The sequence below is a fragment of the Neophocaena asiaeorientalis genome, unplaced genomic scaffold (genome assembly GCF_003031525.2).
Source record: "Neophocaena asiaeorientalis asiaeorientalis breed wild unplaced genomic scaffold, Neophocaena_asiaeorientalis_V1.1 scaffold254, whole genome shotgun sequence".
In the NCBI taxonomy this organism is placed as follows: Eukaryota; Metazoa; Chordata; class Mammalia; order Artiodactyla; family Phocoenidae; genus Neophocaena; species Neophocaena asiaeorientalis.
This window is the reverse complement of record NW_020174705.1, coordinates 2946572-2974223: the sequence shown is the minus strand read 5'-3', so window position 1 is coordinate 2974223 and position 27652 is coordinate 2946572. Positions and strand designations below refer to the sequence as shown.

Genomic DNA, 27652 nt, shown 5'->3' with positions numbered 1-27652 from the left:
ACCCAGACAGCGGAACCGGAAATGCTTGGAAAAACTGAGGGAAAACTACATCTCCCAGAATGCCGGGTGAGCCGGGGGAGGGAGGTTCTCCGTTAAGGCGCCCGATTGGTCAACACTTAAAAGGACCTGCCCCCTCCTAGGTCACGCTAGCCAATCAGAGGCAGAGCTGCGCATGGGGGCCGGCCGCATCCGGCGGCTTTCCCGGCAGGTCCGGCGTAGGGGAGCATGGGAGCGTGGGAGGCTAACGGTGGCGGCGTCTCTCGGTCTCGAGTCTCGGCTGGGCGTCGCTTTCTGTTGCTGTAGCCTGGTTAGCGGGAGGCTTCCTGAGATCTTTAGTCTCGGAGCCGTAAGTGGGGCCCGGCCGGCCCGGGAGTCGGCCTTTACGAGGCTGGGCCGGGGAGAGGAGTCATAGGCTCAGGTCTTAAAGGGTGTGGGGATGCGAGGGGGTACGTGGAGGAGCTTGGCAGCCGAATTGGCCCCTCCAAGTACTATTTTCTCCCTTCCAAGATCTGTTCCGAAGTCCCTGTGGCGACTTGAAAACACTACCACTCCTCAAGATGGCATCCACACTCTACAACCGGGGCCCAGGTGAGACCGGGTCCCTTCTCTCGGTCCAAGTTCCGGTCGCTCCTTTCTGGCCTCTGCCTGGCCTCTTTTGGAGGAGGGTGAGGCATGCCCATGATGCGAGGGGTCCTGATCCCCAGAGAGCCCTTTCACCAAGCTGTCTTTGTTCCTACCAGGCATATAGGAGAAATGGCTTATCAGAGCCTTCCTTTTAGAACCACCAATTGGGAGCAGGGCCCATTGGAGAAGGCTATTACAGGGTACCTCAAAGTGTCTTTCTGGAATGCTGCTCAAACTTAAAGATTTCTAAGCTTCATTCCACACCTGTTGAATAAACAGAAACAAACAGAAACCCCAGGTGATTCTTAATCACACCAGAGCTCTATTGATTTATACCTTTGGTAAACTTAGGGAAGGAGGAATAGGCCTGAATATGATGCTGCAGTGAGCTTAGCCATGAGTGTGACCAAGAAGAAGGAGAGGGACCAGCAAAGGGAAGGATGTTGGGAGAACACTGGACCTCCTGTCCTGTCATGATTCTTCCCGGGCTGCTCAGTCTTCTCCTTTCCCTTAGAGCATCCCTACGTAATGGTTTCCTTAATGGTTCCCTGAGAGTTGTTCCCTCATCTTTTCTCTTCTAATAGGCTCTTCTAGAACTTCTCCCAGTTTACCGTTTTGGTCCTTATACCACTATCTCCAGTGGTGCATTTTTACTCTCTCCTTCCTAATCCCCACCTCCAGACCTCAGAACCCATTCATACCCCCTCGGCAGCACTCAGGGACCTTTTACACCAAGCCCTTTTCTCCCTTGCCTCTGATGTTTCTAGCTCTTCTCAGCCTTCCCAGACTGAGTAAGGGGGTAGCTTTCCAGCTTCTTGTCCTGAGATGGGCTCTCGTGTTGTTTCAGGGGCCAGTGCTGTTTGAGGACCTGGCTGTATATTTTTCTCAAGAGGAGTGTGTGAGTCAGCACCCTGCCCAGAGGTCCCGCGGCAGAGACATGCCACAGGGGTGTTTGGAGGATATGGCCTTGATGGGTAACATAGTTGTTTTTCCTGCATTTTTGAACTTTGGTCATTTCTAGGATTAGGATTGCATATCTTATCCACATGTTGGTATGGGGGAGTGGGACCTATCCCTGAGTGATTTATGTGGACATGACAAGAACTTGCATGAGAGTGCAATTTTCAAAGGGTGAGTTGATTCTTAAAAGGCAAAAATTGGCAAGTCCCTGACGGTCCAGTGGTTAGGGCTCGGTGCTTTCACTGCCAGGAGCCCCGGACAGGGAACTAAGATCCCATGCAAGCCATGCAGCAGGGCAAAAAAGATTTAGGGATTTCCCTGGTGATGCAGTGGTTAAGAATCCACCTGCCAAAGCAGGGGACATGGTTTCGAGCCCTGGTCTGGGAATATTCCACATGCCACAAAGCAACTAAGCCTGTGTGCCACAACTACTGAGCTTGTGCTCTAGAGCCCACGAGCCACAACTACTAAAGCCCGCATGCCTAGAGCCCGTGCTCCGCAATGAAGAGAAGCCACAACAATAAGCCCGCGCACCACAATGAAAAGCAGCCCCCACTCTTGCAACTAGAGAAAGCCGGTGCGCAGCAGCAAGGACCCAAAATATAAATAAATTAAAAAATTAAAAATTTTTTAAATTTGGAAATCGCTTTAATCTTAAGCAGATGGTATGTGTTTCTCATCTAAGAGGAACTATAATGTAGAAACATTAGTCATTTTATCCTAGTCAAGGATCCTTGACTAGGGTTAACTGTTTGAACTTTCCCAGAACTCACATTTTATATTATCTACTTCTGTCTTCATCGTGTTGTTTTCCTCTACCTTCTTGAACATGTGAAGCATATTTATAATAGCTCTTTAAACATTCTTTCTACTAGTTTTATCATCTGTGTCATTTCTGGGTCTGCTTTTGTTGATTGATTTTGCTCCTAGTCATGGGTCATATTTTTCTGCTTCTTTACATGCCTTGTAATTTTTGATTGGATGTTGGACATTGTGAGTTTTATGTTGTTGTATGCTGGCTGTTGCTGTATTTTCAAAACAATTTTTGACTTTGGGGTAAGGTGCTAATTTATCAGTAAGTTACTTGGGATCAATATTATCCTTTCAAGGCTTGCTTTTTGCTTTGTTAGGGTGTGTTCAGAGCAGTCTTTAATCTAGGGCTGATGTGGCCTGCTGCTAAGGCAGTGTCTTTCTAAGCATACTGCCTGATGCTCTGTGTGGTAGGGAGTCTTTCCATTTTGGCTGGTGGGAGCATGAACTATTATGTGAATTCTGGAGATTGCTCTTTCTATTCCTTTCTGGTGGTTCTTTCCCTGACCTGGGGTAGTTTCCTTAGATGTATTTACAGATTAATATGCAGCCAGAGTCTTAAGGGGACCCCATCTAGATGCCCAGAGGTCTCTGCCTGGGCATCTGCCTCTTCTCTGGTATTTTGCTGTCAAATTCTAGCAGCCTTGGCATTCCTGAACTCGGTCTCCTCGAATCAGCAAAACCACTGAAGACTGGATTTCCACACACTGCCCTGCAGCCCAGAAACCCTTTCCAGGCAGTGAGCTGGGGCAGTCATAGGGCTGTTGCTTTGGAAGGAAAGATCCCTTTTGGATTAATATATTGGCTTTATAAATTAAGACTATTTGGGGGCTTCCCTGGTGGCGCAGTGGTTGAGAGTCCGCCTGCCGATGCAGGGGATAGGCCTGAGTTTTGTCAGCCATCCCACAGCTTCCTGGTCCTCTGTGTAACTAGTTTGTTCTTTCCCCAGTACTACTTGAGGGTGTTTATGTTTTGCTTTGTTTTGTTTTTATCAACAGGAGGAGAAGGCAAGATTGAGATTAAAAAAAAAAAAAAAAAAAAGAATATTTGGGAAAATATTAAAAACTAATGCTTTTGGGCAGGCCTGAGTTTTGTCAGCCATCCCACAGCTTCCTGGTCCTCTGTGTAACTAGTTTGTTCTTTCCCCAGTACTACTTGAGGGTGTTTATGTTTTGCTTTGTTTTGTTTTTATCAACAGGAGGAGAAGGCAAGATTGAGATTAATCAGAAACTAAGGCTAGAATCTATTGGACTTGAAGAGCTTGCCCTAGAAAAATACTCCATTGCTGTGCCCCTTGTCTATTACCCAGAAAAATCCTCTGAGCATGGAGTTGGAAACCTTGAAAGGAAAATGTCAGGTAGAACTCCTGCTTGCAAGAAAAGTTTCATAAGCCTTTTAGTTACCATTGAAAACCACACCCCTTTGATAGAACTATCTCAGTGTTTAGGAACCAGAGCACTTTCTGAAATTCTTGAATTTCCTGGGGAAGAAGCCAAACATTCATACAAGTGTCCTGAATGTGACCAAAGCTTCAGTGATAGCTCATACCTTGTTTTGCATCAGAAAACGCATTCAGGAGAGAAAAAGTATAAATGTGGTGACTGGGGGAAGATTTTCAATCACAGAGCCAACTTGAGAACACACCAGCGAATCCACACTGGCGAGAAACCGTTTAAGTGTGCCGAGTGCGGCGGCGGCTTCCGCCAGCACTCACATCTGTCTCGGCACATGAATATCCATGTAAAGGAGAAACCCTACACCTGTGGCATATGTGAAAGAGGTTTCATGTGGCTCCCAGGATTGGCACAGCATCAGAAAACCCACACTGCCAAAAAAGCCTGTGGTAAATATTTTGGTCAGAAAACAAATCTGGCTTTGCCTGAGAAAAGGCACGGGTCAGCCAGCCAGCAGCCATGCAGTCCGAGCAGGAAATGCTTTGGGCAGCCCTCGCACTTGGCCCTCCCCGAGTGGGGCCATGAGGACAACCCTGAACACTGCAGCGACTGTGGGGAAAATTTGCTTTCGTTCTCAAAATTCGAACCCTTAAAGCGTCCTGAGTGTTCACTGACCTTTCTTCGTATCTCTGAGCTTATCTCCCATCAAAGCATTCACAGAGGGGAAAAGCCCCATAAATGCAAACCCTGTGCAGAATGTTTTATTTTGGACTCAGAGCTTGCATGCCACCAGAACCACACAGGAAAACCTTTTAAATGTACCACGTGTGGGAAAAGTTTCAGGTTGAAAACACATCTCATTGTCCATCAGCAAACCCATGCGCAAAACACCACGTAAATATAGCAAGTTTTCATTAATGCTTGTGCTTCTCAGTATTTATACTGAAAACTGGGGCACAATTATCCTTTATGTGCCAGGTACTGTGCTAAGCATTTTACACACATTCCATGTAATATATCATTTAATTTTCACCACAATCTTGATTTAGGCACCGTGATTTCTGTTTTATAATCGAGGAAGTATAGTCAGTGTCACAGCTACTGAACAAAGCCAGAATTCTAACTCAGTAGCTCAGTTACTATGCAGATTCCATTTGTATGAGCCGGAGAAAGATACAGAACTTATTAAAAAAAAATTCAGTTTTCACTAAAATGAAGGTTATTGCTAGAGTTCTTTTAATTTTGTTTACATGATTTTTAAGTAAGTTTTAGAAGGCAAATTTATTTATTGTTTGCTAGTTCTGCAGATCTAGGATCTAGGAAAGTAAGTACCTTTATATTTTATACTTTTTTTTTTTGCTGTAACAATCAGAATGTAATGTTTCTATGAGATTATTGTTTTACATATGAATTTCTGGAGGGGTTTGGAAGCTTTTTTCCCTCCATGTGAAGTGTTCCCAAATGGGTTGGACTAGTTAGTGTCGAGGTGGCTGTTAGTATCCGTGAAGTTAGTATCCATTCTCAGATCTGATGCCACTGGCCTTTGTGATTCAAGTGTTTGGAAGGAATTTTAGCAATCTGACTACAGCCCTTTCTGGTGCCTGGACTTGAGCAATGGAAAGGTACTTGCTTCTCTCTAAGAGGATTTACCTCCAAGTCTCTACCTAAGCACATTACCTGCCTTGCTATGAATAACAGTAACCCATGTTTAGTGTGCATGCTCAATACTTCAGGTATATTATTTAATTTAATCTTCAGAATAAATCTGACAGAAAAGGACTATCGTCGTTTCGTAGATGAGTAAGTAGAGCCCATGGAGGGTACAATCAGTACATTGCCCAAGACACAAAAGTAGCAACGTGCTGAAGCCAGCATTTAACCTCTGGTCTCTGCTGTCAGAGGCCATGTGTTCAGCGACACTGCATTATATGTTGGCATTTGCACCACATGTTAAAACTGCAGGCAGCTGGGGGACTGAGATCGGTGGGTGAGGATGGTTATCATGGAGGCTACCCTGTGCACGTGCTTCACTCCCTTAGTGCTTCATCCCAAGCCTGACTTACGTATATGGTTACAAAGCAACTGAAAGACTGTTCAGGACTTGAGGTTCAAACTCCATCCCTATAATCAGATTGCAAACTCTACAGAGTATAGTTTTAGTTTAGTTTAGGTTTTAGTTGAGTTTGGTTTAAGAAAAAAGTTTTTCTTCCTCATATCCAAAGAAAGATACATATAGAAAATTGTTAGAGCTTAATCAAAATACTTGAAAATATATAGGTCTTTAGATACTGCTGTTACATGTAAATACTGGAGCAAAATATTGTTAAATGGAATGGTTATTAATGTTAAAGAACCAGGGGATCTTGTAAATGTTACATTCATGTGGAATTTCTCTTTAAAACAAAATTGTATACCTATCAGCAAAGCAGCATTTAAAGGGGTTTTTGATTGGGATGTGAGAATGGTCTTATTCTATATAAATGGTATAAAAGTATGGCATTTACTAAAATGGGATTATCATTGGGAAACCTCAGGAGTAATAATAGACCTCTTTAGGACTAATTGGAGGAAAGTAGTACCTGGAAGGTAGGGTCTTTCTACTGAACAGCAGATTGAGAACTGAATGTACAAAAAGGTGCTGGCTACTGCTGTAAGTTCTTAACAGTGATTAGAGGCAGGAAGACTCTGTTGGTGAGGAAAAGGGAAACCAATAGCCCTAACCCAGCTCACCCACTCCTTTCCCCCTTTTCCTCCTTCTTCTTTTGCTTCTTGTTCGCAGATCCACAGTTGAGACCCTGTGCTCTGTATGTCAAGGTCACACTTGGCTCATTGTTTCCGATGTCTCCACTCTTAGGATACAGGACACCAGTCTGCCGGGCCTTTGGGGTCTCAAATAAAAAAGTGAGGTCTCCTATAGGTTCTTCTTCAGCAAGTCTCTCTGTCTGAGGTGTTTAGAATTGTGTAGAAAGATGGTCTCCAGTTAGGTTTCTTATCAGCCAGCTCTGGGATATAAAGACCTTTGCTAAATATCATAAAGTACGGCCTCCCTGCTTTCCTGCTTCTGCCTTCCGTGGGAGCAGCTGGCACAGTGTACCATTGGCACATAGTAGGGGCTCCCATATTTCAGTTAACTGAAGAGTTGCAGGGTCGGGGATGAAATTGGGAAAGAGGTCCCTAGTAGCAGAGTTGCTGCAGAAAGAAGTAGAGAAGACTATTTTAGAAGGCATTTGGACAGAGTGGCGCTGACCTGAAACATGGAAGCTGTCATCCTTTCCTTTGCTCCTAAGAAAGTACAGGGGAAGGTGAAAATTCATACCATAAATGACGTTCTGCACTCAGCATGGGAAGTTACCTTTCCAGATGAGGTTTTCTTCACAATTAACTTCAGTTTTTACATTTTTATTTTCTAGATTTTGGAAGATTATGCCAAACCTCCATAAGAGATTAGAAAAATATCTTTTACAAAGACATTAATATATACATGAGTATAATTAAAATGCCTTTTTGGTGTAATATTGTTAATGATTGTTATGCGGAGGAAAAAAAATCCCTGAGTGTCAGCTACTGTGAAAGAGGCATCTTTTCAGTTGTTGCTTTATTGTGCACTTGCACCTGTAATTCGAGCTGCTCTGAGCCCAAGGAGTTGAAGGAAGCGGTCAGTATTCATCAGTGAGACCCATGCTGGTTTTATGCAGATGGATTTTTCACCTTCTATTTACAGTGTTAACTGACAGATTCCACAGATGGTCATTAATTCAGAGACATCATTAGCCTACCATGTTACTTTCAATGATTACTTGGATGAAAGTTAATATAGGGATGAAAAACTAAATGCAGGAGTTTATTGCTAGGAACAGTTGGTTCACAACATTTTGCAGCATGGATGTTGACACAGGCAGAGTGAAAAGTTTGTACTGAAGAATTCAATTGTTGAACAAATTTCTTTGGTTTTGTTGTTGATGCAGTGATGAAAATGTGTATTAAAGTCCTTAATGTGATTGCTGGACTATCAGGTTCTCTAACATACATCATTGATGAAACAGCATTATTCCAATAGCATGCAGATGTTAACAGTTTACATTTTGTAATTAAAGAAACTGTGGAATTTAATTGTTATTCTTGAAGGAGTTGAACTCAAAATAGTTTTGTTTACAGCGTTGTTGCAGTAGGTAATAGTCTATTCACATCTCTGCATTTAACATAGAAAATGACTAACCCAGTAATTCAGGGAGTTAAAACTAAAAATAAGTGACATTTCACAGCAAATGCTGTTCTGAGTCTTTGACTCCTGTGATTCCATATAATTAAGTGGCATTGTTCTGATGACTGCAGCATATCATACAATCTGATACTGCAGATTTTGCTCAAAGTAATCTGCCAATTTACTGCATATGTGTACTAAGCAGGTTATAGTTTATCTGAATAAAGAGTCTATTTGAAAGTTCATTAAACTTGTTAAGCCTATAGGATTTCCGTTGGAAAGTGTTTTTGCTTGGACATCTGTTTAAAAAGTAACTAAATAATCTTCATTAGAAGTGTTTATATTCATCTGTTTTAGTTTTGTAGCTAGAGCTATTGATCTGATATCAGGATGACCATTATCCATCTTTTCACGGCCTGACTACAGGTGTTTTGTCTTATTTTTTGACAGCCTTCCTTGTATTAACAATCTAGGGAGTGTGGGGATATGATATAAATATAGTTATATAAACCTGAGAATATGCTGCAATCTCTAGTTCCTTTGGATACCTTAGAAGTAATATGTTTGTTGGAGGCACTTGTGCTGTTTGTTTAATGTTTGGATTTTACAGTTTTTGGTGTATTCTCATCAGTCTTAGCTCTAGAGTTCAAGCTCTCACTGGGCAGTGATTACTGTCTGATGTGCAATTTGGCATCTAATAAATGTTTTTTTATGATGATGACGATGAAGTGAACTTTAAATTTTTTTTTTACACTTTAGTAGTTTGAGATACCAATGAGATGTGACATTGTGTGGCCGGATTGTGGCTTGGAAGGGGTTAATGAGTGACTTCGGCCATTTAATAATGGAGGTAAAATCTTTTGCTCGCCGGAAGTCAGAAGAAAACTCCAGCACAGCTCCCGGGAGACGGCATTAGACGTCATCTTCCCTTCCAGTCTTTGCTCCACGACGGCTATACCTCCGGCCACGCAGGCCACCAAAGCCCTGCGTGGGCCGCCGTCCGGAGCGGGGGTTGGAGCTGAGGACTCGTGGAGTAAGGCTCCCAGAAGGCTTTGCGAGGCCTGGGAGACCTTGCGGCGCTCGGCCACCGACAGCGCAGGCCGGCGGAAACACCAACGAGACGAGACGCGCTAGAGCGGCCCACAAGGCTGGGAATCGAAAGTCCTACGCCTACTTCCATCGCCCTATTCCGGCTGTAGAGCTGCGCGTTCCTGTAGAGGCCGTGTTGCTCGGCCAGGCTCCCGGCCCACCTCCGCCACCCAACGAGAGGCGGCCTCTGCAGAACCCGAGCGGAGCGGGTGAGAGCATCTGCGGGGCGGCTCCTCTGGTCTCTCCCTCCGCACCAGCGGGAAGGTTACGTGGGTGGGCCATCCCGAATCTCGCACTGGTGACGGGAAAAGGAGCCCGGCGCTACCTCCTGGGCCCTAACCCTACTTTGGCAACGCGAAGCTGTGGGCTCGCCCTGTTTGTCTCTTAACTTGAAAGGGACGCTTTGAGCTTCTCACTTGTCTTGGATAGAGTGTCTTCTGCCAACTAAAGAGTGGCGCTGCTTGTCCAGTTCTGCAAGGCTTGAGTCGTTAGCCATTGCAGTCACTGACCTTCAACACGACCCGAAAGGAATTCAGGGCGAAGGTCAGGAATGAGGCACTCTGTGCTCAGGGAAAACTGGCAGAGCAGGCCTTCAGAGAGTGAGATATTTTAAGGAGAAAATTTTATGAACCCAGATTCTTGCATCGTCCCATACTTGGAAAAGCACTAAAAGCATTACTGAGATATCTTCCTTGTGAATAGCAGTAACCTTCTACCTAGGGACGTGCTGCATACCTCTTCGTCAAAATCACATATATCCCTCATCTAATTTCTTCAGAACAGTTTCTCAGAGCTATCTGAGAGGCTGTCTCCCTAGCTGTAGTCCTCAGTAAGACAATGAATAAACTTGACTGACAACTTTTAAGTTGTGTGTTGTTTTAAAAGTCGACACTTCTCTCTGGAACCAGCGCCAGTCTCCTCACCTGATTTCTGTGTACTCCACAGCCAAATTCTAACATGCTTTTGGTCAGAGTGTATCTTGGGATCACCTGAATCCATAGTCCCCACTCCCCCTTTCCCGCCCCAACTCCCAAGCGAGCTTAGCCACTTCAATGACCATGACTACAAGTACCTCACTTTATGTCTAGCCCCAATTTTTCTTCTCTCCTGCACTCTAGATGCCTGTATTCAGGTGCAAAAGAGAGATCTTTTTTTTTTTTTTTGCGGTACGCGGGCCTCTCACTGTTGTGGTCTCTCCCGTTGCGGAGCACAGGCTCCGGACGCGCAGGCTCAGCGGCCATGGCTCACGGGCCCAGCTGTTCCGCGGCATGTGGGATCTTCCCGGACCGGGGCACGAACCTGTGTCCCCTGCATCGGCAGGCGGACTCTCAACCACTGCACCAACAGGGAAGCCCCAAGAGATCTTCCTTTGGTGTCTCTGAGTCATGAAAACACATGCCCAATGGAGTATTACTCAGCCATAAAAAAGAACGAAATAATGCCATTTGCAGCAACATGGATGGATCTAGAGATTATCGTATTAAGTGAAGTAAGACAGAGAAAGACAAATATATGATATCACTCATATGTGGACTCTAATTTTAAAAAATGATACAATTGAACTTATTTACAAAACAGAAACAGACTCACAGGTATCAAAAACAAACTTACGGTTACCAAAGGGGAAACGTGGGGAGAGGGTAGGGATAAATCAGGAGCTTGGGATTAACATACACACACTCCTATATATAAGATAGATAACCAACAAGGACCTGTGTGTATAGCACAGGGAACTCTATTCAGTATTCTGTGATAACCTATATGAGAAAATAATCTAAAAAAGAATGAAAAATGTATAACTGAATCACTTCGCTGTAACCTGAAACTAACAAAATGTTGTAAATCAACTATACTCCAAAAAAATTCAAACAAACAAGCAAACAAACAAAAAACAAACACATGCCCAAAACCGAACTCATGCCTTTAGTCTTTTTAAAAAAAAAAATTTATTTTTGGCTGTGTTGGGTCTTGCTGTGTGCGGGCTTTCTCGGCAGGCGGACTCTCAACCACTGCGCCACCAGGGAAGCCCCAGTAGGGGCTACTTTTTGTTGCAGTGCGCGGGCTTCTCATTGTGGTGGTTTCTTTTGTAGTGGAGCACGGGCTCTAGGCACGCATACTTCATTAGTTGTGGCATGCAGGCTCAGTAGTTGTGGCTCGCAGGCTCTAGAGCACAGGCTCAGTAGTTGTGGCTCACAGGCTTAGTTGCTCTGCGGCATGTGGGATCTTCCCGGACCAGGACTCAAACCCACGTCCCCTGCATTGGCAGGTGGATTCTTAACCACTGTGCCACCAGGGAAGTCCCATGCCTTTAGTCCTTCATCTGTCTGCCTCCAGTATGTGGCACCACATCCACACAATTGCTCATGCTACTAACACACACTCCCTCCTCTACTCCTCAAACTTTCAATCATCAAGTCCTGTGGATTCTACCTCAAAAATATCTCTCAAAGCTGACTTCTGTCTCCACCCTTACCCAACAGCACTGCCCCGGGTTGACAGCAAGGCAGGGACAGGGTTTTGACGTTGTGGGGATTACCATAGCCAGACGCTGCAGACTGGGACAAGCTTGGAGACAACAGACACTCAGGAGGCTGTTGCAATAAAGCGAGTGAGAGATGAGGGCCCTCACTAGGGGTCACGGGAATGAGGAAGATGGCGGGGCTTTGAGACAGATTGAGGAGGAAAAGGTGACTCTTTGATGGGGTGAGAAAGCAGGGAGTCAAAGATGACTTGGAAGTTTCCGGTTTGGGTGACTTGATGGTTGGTAGCTTTGTGGAGAGATTGCTTGCTTCTCTCATGAGTTTACAGTTTTCCTAAACTTTCTAGGGAGACGTGTTCATCACAAGTGAGGGTGACAGTGCAGCTGTGTTCAGTGTGATGGAGAAGAGGTATGTTATGCTGTGAGAGGGGTCGCACCTGGCCAGAAAGAAGAGCTGGACTTCATTGGTTGGAGGCTTCTGGAAAGGGCACAGGGTCCTAACAGAGAACATAACAAGGGCCTCAGGTAATGTGTCACCTGACCCCACACATAGTAGGCTTTTCCTACTCACCTGGTACTGTTTCCAGGGAAAAACATAAATTGGAGAACCCAGATGCCCAACCACACCCCACAGAGAGACAGGGTGTGACATTCCCAGATTCAGTTCAGTCACAGCTGGTATGAAGCTATCCCCTGAGCCATAAGATGCTTGCACACTTGGGTGCCTGCCCTGCAACTCCCCATCCCCCAGAACTGGAGAGCCCCCTGATAAAAGATACCACCTGGGGGTGGGAATCGAACCTGCAAGCCCACCATCCTGGTCCTGAAACACTGCTGTCAATGCATTAGGCCCCTCTGCCAGGAAGGGTGGCTGCGCCAGAGAGGCTCTTAACCACCTCTGGAGAGTGTGCCATCAGTGGTTAAAGCAAGAGATGCCCACCAAGGAGCAGATCCTGGAGCTGCTGGAACTGGAGCTCTCCGGCCCATCCTGTCTGAGGGATCCACACTGGGTTCAGTGTCACACCCAGAGGGTGACAAGAGACAGCAACCTGATGGGGGATTTGCAGAGAGAGCCCAGGAACCAGGATGCTGGGTGAGAAGGGCCAGAGGAGACTCAGAGAGTGAACACAGGATGGGTGATAAGCTCCTCTCCTTGGGAAAAAGTAGACAGGGGGATACCCTGAGCATATGTTACACCCCTGATTCCTCTTCCCCCAGGGATCCTGTTTCCAAGGCCTCCAACAAGAGTCCACACCATTGAGCTGAGGGTCACCTTTATTTTGGCCAGAGAAAAGACCCAAACTTTCAAGGTTTCATGGGCAGCTCGGAGTAGAACTGAAAAGAAAACTAGAGAGCATTTTGTCTAAAACCTCATTTTACTGATAAGGAAACTGAGGTGCAGGCATCATAGAGCTCAGTAATTGGCTGCCTGCAGCACTGAAAATGGAACCTGGCTCTTCAGTGCCTTTTCCCCATCCCAGGCCTTTTCCCACCATCTCAGGCTGTCTCCTGGTCAGGTTCAAGTGCAGCGGCACGTGTGTGATCAGCTAACTCCTTGTGAAGAAGTAACTTCTGTCTCTCTCAAAAAGACATGGGTCTGGTTGTACAACTTTGTGGCTATAATAAAAAAAACTGAACTTTGTACATTAAAAGGATGAATTTTATGGTATATGAATTATATCTCAATTTTAAAAATTACCTTTGGCGGGCTTCCCTGGTGGTGCAGTGGTTGGGAGTCCGCCTGCCGATGCAGAGGACACGGGTTCGTGCCCCAGTCCGGGAGGATCCCACATGCCGCAGAGCGACTGGGCCCATGAGCCATGGCCGCTGGGCCTGCGCATCCGGAGCCTGTGCTCTGCAGCGGGAGAGGCCACAACAGTGAGAGGCCCACGTACCGCAAAAAAAAAAAAAAATTACCTTTGAAGTAAAAAAAAAGTTGAAATGTATTTTAAAGCTGCAATAAAATATTTAAATGTAATATACAAAATAACACATCAGAGACATGAAATAATTTATGCTACCAGCATGACTTCTTTTGGGGCAGACCTGATAGTAAAGCTGCTTTTGCCTTTTCCATGCAAAGATATCTTGTAAGATGAACTGTTAGATCCATTAGCATTTTTCAACCTTATCTGTGTGCGTTAGAAGTTTCTCAATAGTGTGCAACCAAAATAAAAATCAAATAAACTGCATGTTAATATAGGAATGCAGTTCCCAAAAAGATATTTAAAAATACTGAAAAGATATGTGTCCTGGTTTAGGCACGATTTCCTTCCATAGAACCCACCTGTTGCAAAGGGAAAAGAGTGTCTCATAGTTTCTAATAACTGAGCGTGGGAGAGTTTTCACTGGGGTTTGGGGAAAAGCTATGGACTGAGCAGGAAATCCAGATGAAAAGAGGAGCCGGTGCATGTCTCTGGTGGGGAGGCGTGCTTCCTGCTCAGCTCCTCCACCCACCCCTTACTCTTTAGAAGCAAACTTCTCCATCAGAACTTTCTCCTTAGCTCCAGTTTCTCCCTCCTGAGGGCATGTATCTGACTTCTGGTCTGATCCTTGACCTCCGATTCTCAAAATCCTTGATCAGAGAGGACTCTTACCATCCTCTTCCAGAACAGAGCCTGTTTTCCAGGAAATCATCCTGCTCAGTGCAGCATATGCCTCAGAAGTGGACATACAGGGGCATGCGCTCTGGAGGTATCTGGGTCCCTGATGTGCTCTGAAAACATACCTCACTGGTGGGCTTCTTCCCTGCATTCAAAGGAGTTCAGATGGATTGGTGTTTATGAAGCCTTCATTCGGGGCGTTCTAGAGGCCATAACATGATCCCCCTCATCCCTGCACAGGCCCATCCAAGGTATTCACAGAAACAACCAGGGCTCCAGGGGCAAAAAGTCTGCATGGCCGGAAGTCCAGCTTCCTAGAACTTAAAACAACTAGGATGCTCCCAAATGAAATGTTGCAGCTTGTGAAGTGGCGAGTTCCCCTGTCTACAAGAATTTCTAACAAGAGCCTGGATGACAGCTTATCAGGGTGTGGTAGGAGGATCTATGTAACAGGCAGTGTGGACAATCTTGCTTTTTCCTCCAGCAATAGGCTGTGATTTTGAAGAGGTTTGTAAAGAGGAGTGTGGGGCAGTTGATCACCTCCCAGTTTTGCTGTGGGCCAGCTTTGCCAGGGGCAGCCTTGCCCACTGGTCCACACTTCCAGTGGTGGCTGGACCAGACCCATGAGAGCCACCCAGAACGGGGACCAGACCTCTTGAGGGGCGAAGTATTTATGCCCATGGAGCCTTTGCCTTAGAGTGCTGGGGCATTCACCACAATGGAGGCAAACAACTCGGATCCTCTCATTTAAACCTTATAAAGTTAAAGAAACAGGTTTGAAAGGGGAACTAGAGCCAGGACTGAAGCTAGGTCTGTCCAAAGCCAAAGTTCATGCACACCAGGTGCTATGGTCTGAACGTCTGTGCATCCCCCTAATTCCTATGTTAAAATCCTAACCCCCAGTGTGATGGTATTAGGAGGTAGGTCATGAGGATGGAGCCCTCACGAATGGGATTAGTGCCCTTATAAAAGAGACCCCAAAGAGTTCCCTCAGCTTTTCCACCATGTAAGGACACAGCAAGAAGACAGCCCATCTATGAACCAAGAAGAGGGCTCTCACTAGAATTCAACCTGACCGTGCTGGTGCCTTGATCTCAGACTTCCAGCCTCCAGAACTGTGAGAAATAAATATGTATTGTTTGTAAGCCACCCAGCCTGTGGGATTTTGTTACAGCAGCCCAAACAGACTAAAACACTTGGCTATGCTGAACTATGTCCCGACACTCCTTTATTAAAGTTTTCCAAAAGGTAAAATAAATGCCTTAAAACTCTTCCTCTGGACACTGTCTTTAGCCTGCACACCCCCATTCCACATGAACCATCTACCTCTCTGCAGCGTCACTTCCTAAGACTGTGCCACTTGCAGAATTTTGTGACTCTGGCCTTCCCTTTCACTGCTGAAAACACTGCTCTTGTCCTCCCAAGACCTCGGTGCAGTTGTCCCCTCCTGACACTCGGACACATCCATGGCCCCACATCTCCCAGGGGGACCCAGGTGAGCCCTAACTTGTAACCTTCATCTTTGGCTGTTCCACCCTCCTTAAAGCTGCTCCCATCTGGGATGGCCTCCCTCTGCCACCTTTGTCTCCCTCCTGGCCCCTAACCCTCTGCTCCAGCTCCTAGGACAAGCCCTTCCCTGGACCTCTGCCCCGATTCCTGCTTGCAGCTGCTCCAGGAACACTAATGTGCGGTGCCACTCTCACAAGACTCGGGGCCTTCTGGCAAATTTTTCATTGGGGTTTTTGAAAATATGTATTTGCAAAAAGTAAGGAGCACATTATTCATGATGGCCACAAGGTGGAAGTGACCCCAGTGTCCATTGACAGATAAGTGGTTAAAATGCAGTCTATCCATGGGAATTCCCTGAGAGTCTAGTGGTTAGGAATTAGTACTTTCACTGCTGGGACCCAGGTTTGATCCCTTGTCTGGGAACTAAGATCCCACAAGCCACGTGGCACAGCCAAAATAAACAAACAGATAGATAGATAGATTTTTAATAAATAAATAAAATGTGATCTATCCATACAACGGTGTACTATTAAGCCATAAAAAGAAAAGAAATTCTAATGAACCTCAGGAACATTGTGCTAAGTGAAATAATCCAGTCACAAAATGACAAATACTGTATGATTCCACTTATACGAGGTATGTGGAGTAGGCAACTTCGCAGAGACAGAAAGTAGAATGGGGGATGCCAGGTGCAAGAAGAGGGGGAACGGGGAGTTAGTGTTTAATGGGGACAGAGTTTAAGTTTGGGAAGATGGAAAAGTTCTAGAGATGGATCATGGTGATGGCTGCACAGCACTGTGAAGGTACCTGATGCCACTGAATCATACAATAAAAATGGTTAGAATGGTAAACTTTATGTTATGTATATTTCACCACGATAAAAAAACTTTTAAAACGTCAATGTTAAAAAGAAAAGTAAGGAGCAGCATGAAGGGGCATTGAAGAAACGGCGGGTGCCTCTGCTTTGGGGTGCCTCCCTCTAGGACATCAACTTTTCATAAACAGACTTTTGGAGAAATTCTTCTCCCCTTCCAGGACATTCTCTACCGCGACCCCAGTGTGAGCAAGTGCTAAATCCAGGAAAATAGGACCTCTCCACCCTCGAACACCTGTGGCCTCTCTGCTCATTCCAGGCACAAGTATTTGGATCTGAAAAGCTGAGAAGGAGATTTCAAGATGCTGTTTTACTTGACACATAATTCATTTTCTTTTTATGTAACACTTTACAGAAAATACTTTCACACACGTGTGTTCACTTCACCAATCATGTGAGGTAAGCAGAGTGGGTCTTCCCATTTCCAGTGGAGGAGACAGGCTTGAAGAATTTAAGTGACACATCCAGGTCAGGGGGCTGGGGGACAACAGAGCTGTGAGCAAAGCCATCCTTGGTCTTAGCCTGGTACCAAGTCCACTCTGGTTTGTTTATGGAGCTGCCTCAGACTTGACTAAGTCAGGTCAGGTAGGTAGACCAAGGTAGGTTCCTGGGGCTACCCTAGTTGGCTCTGCCCTTATCTGGTCCAGACGAATTTCTAGAGGCAGGAGTGACATTTTGCCTCACACGTCTGTTTCACTGGCAATTCAGGACTGTTACCGTATTAGTCAGTTTTGTATTTTGGCAGGTGACAGACAGTGCTTTAAAGAGTTATTGCAATTGTGCAAAAGTATTACATTACAACAGAATGGGAGAAAATATTTGCAAGTCATTTATCTGATAAGGATTTTAATCCAGAATATATAAAGAACTCTTCAACTCAACAATAAAAAGACAAAACCCCCAGTTTTAAAAGGGTAGAGGTTTTTGTTTTGTTTTGTTTTGTGGTACGTGGGCCTCTAACTGTTGTGGCCTCTCCCATTGCGGAGCACAGGCTCCGGACACGCAGGCTCAGCGGTCATGGCTCACGGGCCCAGCCGCTCCGCAGCATGTGGGATCCTCCCGGACCGGGGCACGAACCCATGTCCCCTGCATCGGCAGGCAGACTCTCAACCACTGCGCCACCAGGGAAGCCCAAGGGTAGAGGTTTTGAATAGCTGTTTCTCTAAAGAAGATACACAAATGGCCAGTAAACACATGGAAAGATGCCAACATCATTAGCCAACAGGGAAGTGCAAATCAAAATCACAATGAGACATCACTTCATATCCACTAGCGTGGCTACGATCAGAAAGACAGATAATAGCAAGTGTTGACAAGGATGTGGAAAAATCAGAACCCTCATACACTGCTGGTGGGAATGGAAAATGGTGCAGACCCTGTGGAAAACAGTCTGGCGGTTCCTCAAATTCTTAAACATAGAGTTACCATAGGACACAGAAATTCCACTCCTAGGTATACAACCAAGAAAAATGAAAACATATGTTCACAGAAAAACTTGTACATGAATGTTCATAGCAGCATTATTCATAATAGCCAATCAGTGGAAACAACCCAAATGTCCATCAACTGATGAATGGATAGACAAAACATGGTCTGTTCACAGACTGAAATATTATTCGGCCACTAAAAGCATAAAGTACTGACATGTGCTACCACATGGAGGAACCTTGAAGACATTGTGCTGAGTGAAAGGAGGAAGGGGGCTCAAGGGGCCCCAGGGATGGGGAGTGAGGAGTGACTGCTAATGAGACAGGGTTTCTTTCTTTTTTTTTTTTTTTGGCTACACTGTACAGCTTGTGGGATCTTAGTTCCCTGACCAGGGATCGAACCCATGCCTCCTGCAGTGGAAGGCTGGAGTCCTAACCACTGGACTGCCAGAGAGGTCCTAAAGGTTTCTTTTTAGGCTGTTGAAAATGTTCTAAAATTAGATTATGGTGGTATAACACTGTGAATCTACTTTAATTATTAAACTGTACACTTTAAATGGATACATTTTATATGTGAACTATATCTCAATAAAGTTGTAAAAAATAGCATTTTGGTTTTAGAAATATCTGGGGGAAATTTCAACTCTATCTATCAGATGGTATTTGGGAGTTGTTAATTTTGTTGGGAGCGATAACAGTATTATGGGATGGCTTTTACAAGTCCTTATCTGCTGTAGATGGAAAATGCTTTTCAGAGAAATCTGCGAGGTCCATACCCCTCACATATGCATGGAATCTTCCCCTCTCCCTGTCTCCTGGGGTAAGCCGGGGACCAAATAACCAAGGTAGGAATCATCCCACCCCCACATGGCTGAGTACAGGGCAAACTCAGAAAACATGGTGACACTTAACAGACCGCTCCATGGGTAAGGCTGCACACAAAAGGAGAGAGGTTATTTTCTCATATGGGGTAGCCGATTGTAAGTCAGCAGGTCAATGTTTTGTGCTGAGACTCTCTGGTGGAACCACACATGGGGACTCCCACATTTGAAGAAGTGAGTACAGATCAGCAAATGTGGCTGAGTGCCCAGGGGCCTTCTACCAGGACTTCAGACCCTCACGGGCACTCCTCCCCTGGAGCTGAGCCTTACCTGTCAAAGGAAAACTGGGCTGGGGGAGGCAGCAGCATCACAGGCTTGAAAACCTTTTGGGAGTGAGTGATATTCAGAGTGGTGATTTTGTCACATTTATTCAAGGTCCACAGTTGAACAGGTACCCAAAGACATTAAGATTCAGCAATTATTAATTTCATAATCAGAAGACAGAAAACACACATACACGGGTTCTTCAAAACATACCAAGTAAACAAAGCTCTTATCTTAAGAGAGATTTCCTGTCCCAAATCTAAGGAAAGTGGAAATCTATGTTCCTTTGCTTTTAGGAGAGATCGTCTTTGACTAACCGAATTGATTCACTAGATGGATGTGGTCGGCTGAATCACAGTCCCCGCCAAAGAGGTCCACATCCTAATCCCTGGAACCTGTGAATGTTCCCTTATATGGCAAAAGGGATTTTGCAGGTGTGTTAAGGATCTAGCGATGGGGAGATACCTCAGATTATCTGGGTGGACCCAATATAATCGTAAAGGTCCTCCTAAGAGGGAGGCTGGAGGATCAGAGTCAGAAGAGAAGGTGACGTGATGACAGAGACTGGACGGATGCATTTTGAAGATGGAGGGAGGGGCGCACTTTGAAGATGGAGGGAGGGGCCACAGGCCAAGGAATGCCAGCAGCCGCTAGAAGCTGAAAAAGGCGAGGGAACAGATTCACCCCTCAGAGCCTCCAAAGGAACCAGCCCACCTGACACCTTGACTTCTACTCAGTGAAGCTGATTTCAGACTTCTGACCTCCGGAACTATAAGAGAAGACATTTGTGTTGTTTTAAGCCACTAAGTTTGTGGTCATCTGTTACAGCACCAAGAGGAAACTAATACAGACGTAAATATAATTAGGGAAGTTACTAAGAAACAACAGTGAAACTGGCCTGGAGAAAAAAAGGTGGTAACAGAATAAGGAATCAGGAGGCTCTGACCAGTGAGAGGCAGGGGACAGGAGTGAGATAACAGGCAGGCCTAACAATAAAGATAAACTCTTCTAACATCTAACATAATTGTTGGAAAAGGGACCTTGGATTAGATTCTGAAGGGCCACCAAATACTAGGAAGCAGGCCACTGGGCTCCCATTAAGTCTCTCTCTGCCCAAAAGATGAGAGGTTTTGTCCACTGCATTCAAAGACTGCCACCGGGATCTCTGATTCAGGCAGGAATGGGCCCCAGGGTGAAGCAGGGGCCCTCAACTCTTCAATTACTGAACACCTATTTCTCCTGGCTGGGTGTGGGCTAAGTTCTAAAGCTAAAGTGATGGAAAATCAAGGTTCTGTCCTTAAAGAGCTTTTAACATATATAGCACAGTTCCCCAACGTTGGTACTACTGACATTTGGAACAGATAACTGTTTTGGGGCCGTCCTGTGCACTGCAGGATGTTTAGCTACATCATTGGTCTCTACCTACCAGAGGCCAGGAGCTATGCTCCCTTCCCCCAAGTCATAACAACCAACGGTGTTTTCAGACGTTCCCAAATATCCTCTAGGGGGCGAAACTGCTACCAGGTTGAGCGCCACTGGTGAAGTCTACCTCTGCCTAGAACTTGTCAGAGGAGGCTTTGCAGAGCTGGCAACTCTTGTGAGATGCGAGAGGGAGTGGGGGCGGCGGGTCCTAAGGGCAAAGGGAACAGTGTGTGCAAAGACCTGGGGGACAGGGCTGCCCATGTGAGCACCGGTCCCTCTGTGGTCAGAGGAACCTGAGATCCTTGGCGGGGGGGACACACAATAGCACAACCACAGCCCTGAGGTGGCCAGCAGTGACCTGAGGATACTGATGCTTTAGGAAGAACGCTACCTGCACCTGTTTCCTGCTTGACATACTGCACCCACCTACCAAAAGTCTTCTCTAAACTGGGAGATCCACTGGCTTGCCCAGTGTGACTAAGAATTGTATACTGATTGGGTTATAATTTCCATTTTGAGAGAATGAGGGGTGGGATTAGATGATCTCTCAGGCCTAGTTCTAGGACTTTAACATTTTACATAAATACATTTTATCATTTTTAGAAACTTCTTTGAGGTATAACTTATATATCATAAAATTAATGTTTCAATGATTTTGGGTACTTGCTCTGAAATAATTCAGTTTTAGTATATTTTCATCACCCCAAGCATTTTGTTATTCTTAAAGCTACTGGCCTAAGTGAGAAAGGAAAGTAGGAAGGATTCCCTTTGCTGTCTTAGCAGTCTTGCTTCTTGTAGCTTTTCCTTATCACTATGGGTGGGGGGTTGCAGCAGCTGTGATTTTTCTTTTACCAAATCAAAGGTGCTTTGGTATAAAAAGAACCTTTAGTGTGTGTGTATGTGTATTTATTTGGTAAAAGCACTAATACTTGGAGACCCCTGCCTCACACAAACGTGTCCATCTCCCACTTCATGCTTCCTTTGTTATGAACAGCCAGGAATGACAGGAAGAATATTAGGGGATTTACATTCCAATGAACTTCTGCCTTGAAATTCTTGCAGATCACTCATCTTTATTAAAGGAGTGTGTGCAATGATAAAGATTGTCTGGTATGACAGCAAATGTATAACTATATATAGGATTTATCCTTGAACAGATTTAGAGGATAAATAAAGCAGCAGGAGGAGATTTAACATCAAGGTGTGGGGCACATCTGCAGGATCATCCTGATTCTCCCTCCGTAGTGACTCCCCGCTCTCCAACAGACACCCCGGTGCTCTCTGACCCAATGCCTAGACCTTCCATCTCTTCCCCCATCATCGTACACGACCCCATGCACGATCAAGTCCCCTGTCAGCCTCTTCCTGACCAACGCCTCACCAGCCCGATGGGCACCATCACTCCTCAGGGATCTCGTTTTCTCCCTTGTAAGTCACGCAGATGGTCTTTGTGATTTACATGCAAGCGAGGGGAAGGAGAAATGCAAGTACCTTCTTCCGAACAGAGAGGACCCAGCCCTGCTTTCAGTCCCCATGGTGGAGTCTGTGATGCTGGTGAAGGTTTGAGCTCTGGCGAAAGCTTTTCCCACACTGGCCGCACTGGTAGGGCTTCTCTCCGGTGTGGATCCTCTGGTGCAGCTTCAGGGTGGACTGCCGCCCGAAGCAGTTCCCACACTCTCCACACGTGTAGGGCCTCTCCCCTGTGTGGACTCGCTTGTGTCTTTTCAGCTCTGAATTCCACGTGAAGCTTTTCCCACAGTCATCACATTTGTATGGTTTCTTCGCTGAGCGGGTCGGCTGGTGACCAAGACGTTGCAAACGGCTGCTCAGGTTTCTTTTGCTTCCCTTGCTTTTCTTCAGCTCTCTCAGTGGGTGGCTCTTCAGGGGGCCGCTGATGTATTCCAGTTCCCTGCAATGTCTCTGGTAGTGAGCAAATGGCTTTTGAGCGCGTGGGGGGCTGACCTGCCTCCGTGACAACCGGGGCTCACTCACAGTCGCCCCTCTGGGTTCGGGGCTCTGCAGACCATTCCCTTTGGGCCTGCCCACTGACAAGGTGCCTGGCTTTGCTCCTTTAGCCCCCTCCTGCTGTGGATTTTCCTTGTTGTCACTTTTCTTTCTGGAGGCCTCTATAATTATAAAGAATATGTTTCATTTCTGGGCTTCGAAGAAAGAACCCAAGCAAAAGAGCTATGAGATACACGGCAAAGTTTCTCAAAGTGCTGTTCTCCACTTGGCAACTTGCATTAGACTCATCTGGGGCAGCTATCCACCAAGCAGGCTGCCCCTGCTCCCCCAAGGCTGCTGAGTTAGAATCTCTGAGGGATGGAACCTGGAAGTCTGCAGTTAACAGGGGGAAGCTGGGGTGATTCTGATGTATACTAAAGTTAGGAAACAAGTTATCCAACCCCTCCCTCCTTCCTACCTTTGGGGAAAGGTTTAAGAAAGGAGAAATAGGGAAAAGCAAACCCATCAGAAATTTCAACATTGCAAACATACCCTCACTTACATGGACATTGACCACCACTCTCTTCAAATAATGGTAAATCCAGTAAGTGTGGTATTTTCTTCCATTATGAAGTTGATAGACAGCATATGTGATTGGAAATTGGGATATGGGCCAGACATGCACCCTCATTACAGAAACTCCACAACAGTGCTATTATCCAACAGGATTCCTGCCATGTGGAAGATCTATTCAGTATGGCAGCCACTAGCCACATGTGGCTACTGAGTACTTGAAATGTGGCTTGTGTGACTGAGAAACTGAATTTTTAATTTTATTTAACTTTAATTTAAATTCAGATTTAAAAAGCAGCCCACACAATTATGGTCAACTGCTCTTCAACAAGGTTGTCATGATAATTCAATGGAGTAAAGAATAATCTTTTCAACAAGTGGTGCTGAACAACTGGATTTCTACATACAAAAGAATGAAGTTGGACCCCGACTCACAACACATACAAAAATTAACTCAAAATGGATCAAAGACCTAAATGTAAGAGCTAAACCTATCTCTCTTTGAACAGAACAAAGGTACAAACCTTTGTGATGGTGGATTAGGCAATAGTACATTCGATACGTTACCAAAAGCACAAGCAAACAAAAAGATAAACTGGACCTCCTCAACATCCAAAACATTTGTGCTTCAAAGGATACTATCAAGGAAGTGAAAAGATAACCCACATAATGGGAGAAAATATTTGCAAATTATACATAAGGGTCTAGTATCCAGATTATACAAAGAACTCTTACAACAATAAAAAGACCAACCCAGTTAAAAATGAGCAAAGGGGACTTCCCTGGTGGCACAGTGGTTAAGAATCCACCTGCCAATGCAGGCGACACGGGTTTGAGACCTGGTCCAGGAAGATCCCACATGCTGCGGAGCAACTAAGCCCGCGAGCCACAACTACTGAAGCCTGCATGCCTAGAGCCCGTGCTCCGCAACAAGAGAAGCCACAGCAATGAGAAGCCCGGACACTACAACGAAGAGTACTCCCACTCACTGCAACTAGAGAAAGCCCATGCACAGCAATGAAGACCCAACACAGCCAAGAATAAATAAATAAATAAAATTTTAAAAAATGAGCAAAGGATCTGAATAGACATTTCTACAAAGAAGATACACAATTGGCCAACAGGCACATGAAAAGATGCTCAACATCATCAGTCATTAGGGAAATAACTCAAAAGCTCCATGAGATACCACTTCATGCCTAATAGGATGGATGCAATAAAAAGGACAAAAAATAACAAGTGTCAACAGGGATGTAGAGAAATTGGAATACTCATAGACTGCTGGATGTAAAATGGCGCAGCCACTTTGGAAAAGTCCAACCTCAAAATGTTAAACAGTGAGTTACCATAGGACATCCACACGAAAACTTGTACACAACTGTTAACAGCAGCACTATTCATAATAGCCAACAGGTGGAAACAACCCAAGTGTCCATCAACTGATAAACAGACGAAATGTCCACAGAGTGCAATATTATTCAGCCATTAAAAAGGAATGAAGTACTGACACATGCTACAACATGGATGAACCTTGAGCATGAGACTCCACCCTCTCTGGAATCAAATAAAAGGAAATGGAGACAGCATGCACACCCAGCTGCCTCTGCTGAGGCAGAAGGGAATATGTGTGGTCCACTTTCTTTAGGACCATGAAGGCCGTAGGTTATGAGGCGGGACCTCAGCCAGGGCCACAGTGCTTTCCTGCTGGATGCCCTAGGTCTTCTCCATTCATGAGTTTTGAGAATAATGAAATCAAAATGTTTCGCTGAATGTAGCAAATCTTAAGGAATCTAGCTTTCTTGTAACCTTCTTCTCTAACCTGTTGACCATATCCTGTATTCACATCACCAAGACTGGCCAAAGTGTCACTTTCATTCAGTCAGAGAGACCACAGGACTGGTGGAGCAGGGCCTGCAATTATACTGGCATTGTACCAGAGACAGATAAGGAAATGGACACGGACAATGTCACAGGAGGAGAAGGAGGCAAAACATAAAACAGAGAGGGTTTTTTTTTTTCTCTAATTAGCAGAATATTGTTTAGGTCCCTTCTAAACATGGGACCATTTTAAGTGACGAGACTCAGCCACAGCTTGAATGGAAGTTCATCAGTGGTCATATTTGGATTTGTCTTCACTATAAGTAGCTCTGAAAGGGACAGAAAAGTAGGCACTAGAATAATCCTGTGCACTAGATTCTCAAATAGTCATGAACAGAAAATGATAAAAGCACACCTTAGTAACACTACCATTCTAATTCGTGAAATTCGTTGGAGAATAAAGATCTACTATCACATACAATATTGAAAAAAAAGCCCAATACCTGGTCTATGGCTTTTTAGAACCATGAAATGCTTCGATGGAGATAAGGGCATGACGAGAGAGAGAGAAGAGGCACTGAGTATTTACCTGTCTCAGCCAATTTGGGGGTTGGGTCCTGGAGGAGCAGGGATTTTTCCCAATGACGGGGGCTCCGCTGATCCTGAGATCCTGCCTGGGACGTCTCCTCCAGAGAGCTCTCCCTGGGATATCTGCTAGGAGTTTGCAGTTGAAAGTCTGGCAGTTCCTGTTCTCCAAGCTGGGATCCAGTTTTCTCCAAGAGCACCTTCTGGCCCTCCATACAAACAGCCACCTAGGAACAAGCCCCATGCATTAGAGCACAACTCAAGGACTGTCTGAGGGCAGCTTGACCTCTCACTGCTCTGTAATGACTTTTTCCCTGGAAATTTCTGATAATGGCCTGGGGGTCAACCTTGAGAGAGAATGCTGAAACTCTCAAAGGAAGCAAAGGGAAGGACGTGCAGAATGACCAAAAGGAGGCTGCTTCAAATCAGCCGATACTTCCTGTCCTTAAAGCTTGGGGCTTTCTCAAGGCCTGGAGTCAAAGTCATCAGAGAGCAGGCACAAATATATCAGGGTCAGCCATGACACCCACCCAGCAGGTTCCTACCCTATGCTCACTTGCCTCCCTGCTTCTGGAGGAAACAGGCCCCGTAGGATCAGGAAGCAGTAGGGTGGGGGCCGTTAAAAACCACCCTTACCAATAAATTGTTTTGCCCAAGGCTCTCCTGGTAAGGAGATCTCAGTAGTAAGAGGAATGCCCTACCCCTGTTCCCTAACTGCTTCCGTTCACCAAAGCACATGATTGTTTGCTTCCTCCCTAGGCTCCTACTGCGGTCTGACTTGGGGGTGGGATTTGGAAGGAATACTAGCCAATTGAGCTGGAGTTTCCTGATCCAAAGGCAATATGCAAGACACTTCAGACAAGGTCTAATAAAGTTCCCCCCAAATCAAATTCCTATCTAGTAGAATGACCCTGCCTGCTATGAATCCTGACTGTAGAAAAACTTCAAAAAGAAAGCATCAGGGGAGATCTGTCAGCAAAGTTTCAAGAGCCTTACTTGATCCTCCACTTTCTCACTGGAATGCCTGTGGCTGGGTTTTCTGAAAACCTGTTACATCTCCCTAGGAGGGTGGGGGGAGGAGGGTTCCAAATAGAGGCCAGAAGCAACGTTTGAAATTCTGGGCTCTATCTAGGGAGGGGTCCAGGAACCAAACACTAACCAGATGAAAAAGAAAGATGAAAAAGAAATCCTGGAGACCACAGAAAGTACCCTCCTTACCCACTGCTTTGGTCCCTTGGCTGCTCTGTAAAAATCTTCCACCAGGGTCACAATCTCCTTGCTGCTCATTGGACATTGATGCCTGGCCCGAGCCTGGATCTCCGGAGGCAGGATGTTCAGAAACTGCTCCAGCACCAGCAGCTCCAAAATCTGCTCCTTGGTGTGCACCTCAGGCTGCAGCCACTGACGGCAGAGCTGCCGGAGACGGGAGAGCGCCTCTTGGGGTCCAGACACCTCTTGATAACAAAACCGTCTAAAACTCTGGCGGGAGAGCTCAGGATCGGGCCAGTCTTTTTGCAGAGCGGGCTCCCGTTTTTCTTCTAGTTTTGCTATTATATGTCTCTCTTGCTTGGAGGAAGCCTGAATGTGGGACTGCGAGCTCAAAGTTATCTCCATCTTAGCCGCCATTTTGGGGCTCAGGAGACAGCTTCTCTCTCCTTGTAAACAGCTCAAGCCTTCGGGATCATGGCCCTGAATGCTAGAAAGATGCTAGAAACGAAGCTCCTCTGAGGATACTGGAGAGGAAAGGATGCAAACAGAGCCTCCTCATTCGCTGAACTTGACCCCAAACTCCTGAAGACAACACAGTCCCTGAGAGTGGGAAGAGTTTGTTTTTCTGCCAGTTTCTTGAACTGTCTTGCAAAGGAGAAAAGTCATAATGTCCTAAAAGGAAACTGGGGGAAATACCGCTTTTATTTCAGCGGCAAGCACAAGAGGTCTCAGAGGAAAATGCGCAACGTGACCTAGTGGGCTGGCAGGAATCCCTGGGAAAAGTTCAGGCTGTCATCCAGGTAGCCTGCACCAGCTCCCCCGCATCCTCCACAGGCCGACTTCCAGCATCTCGCCGGGCGCTACAGGGCGAGCCCAGGCAGGCCACGGCGCACGCTGGGGGTTGTGAGTTAGCGGAAACCTCCTGCTAGCGAGCAAGGTACACGGAGGCGCAGCAGCTGCTCACCCCCGAGGCTCCGAGGCCCAGC

The 27652-nt window shown here is 45.7% G+C and overlaps 2 protein-coding genes across 4 annotated transcripts; one reads left to right on the top strand and one right to left on the bottom strand.

Annotated features, from left to right (window-relative positions):
* Window positions 1-220: 220 nt before the first annotated feature.
* Window positions 221-9940, top strand: ZNF597 (zinc finger protein 597). 3 transcript variants are annotated; one of them, XM_024759649.1, is made up of 4 exons: window positions 236-346; window positions 508-588; window positions 1472-1598; window positions 3593-9940. In XM_024759649.1, exons 3-4 carry the CDS (start codon window positions 1562-1564, stop codon window positions 4684-4686), a joined length of 1131 nt encoding a protein of 376 aa, XP_024615417.1. In that variant the 5' UTR covers window positions 236-346; window positions 508-588; window positions 1472-1561; the 3' UTR covers window positions 4687-9940. The 3 variants fall into 3 exon arrangements, with proteins under 3 accessions (XP_024615418.1, XP_024615419.1, XP_024615417.1); XM_024759650.1 differs by lacking the exon at window positions 1472-1598 and having other exon boundaries at window positions 221-346; XM_024759651.1 differs by lacking the exon at window positions 1472-1598 and having other exon boundaries at window positions 227-418.
* Window positions 9941-19203: 9263 nt separating this feature from the next.
* Window positions 19204-27516, bottom strand: ZNF174 (zinc finger protein 174). The gene is made up of 3 exons (XM_024759549.1): window positions 26676-27516; window positions 25462-25684; window positions 19204-22663 (listed from the first exon to the last, which is right to left on the bottom strand). The coding sequence occupies exons 1-3, from the start codon at window positions 27081-27083 to the stop codon at window positions 22062-22064; spliced, it is 1233 nt and encodes a 410-aa protein (XP_024615317.1). The 5' UTR covers window positions 27084-27516; the 3' UTR covers window positions 19204-22061.
* Window positions 27517-27652: the final 136 nt, after the last annotated feature.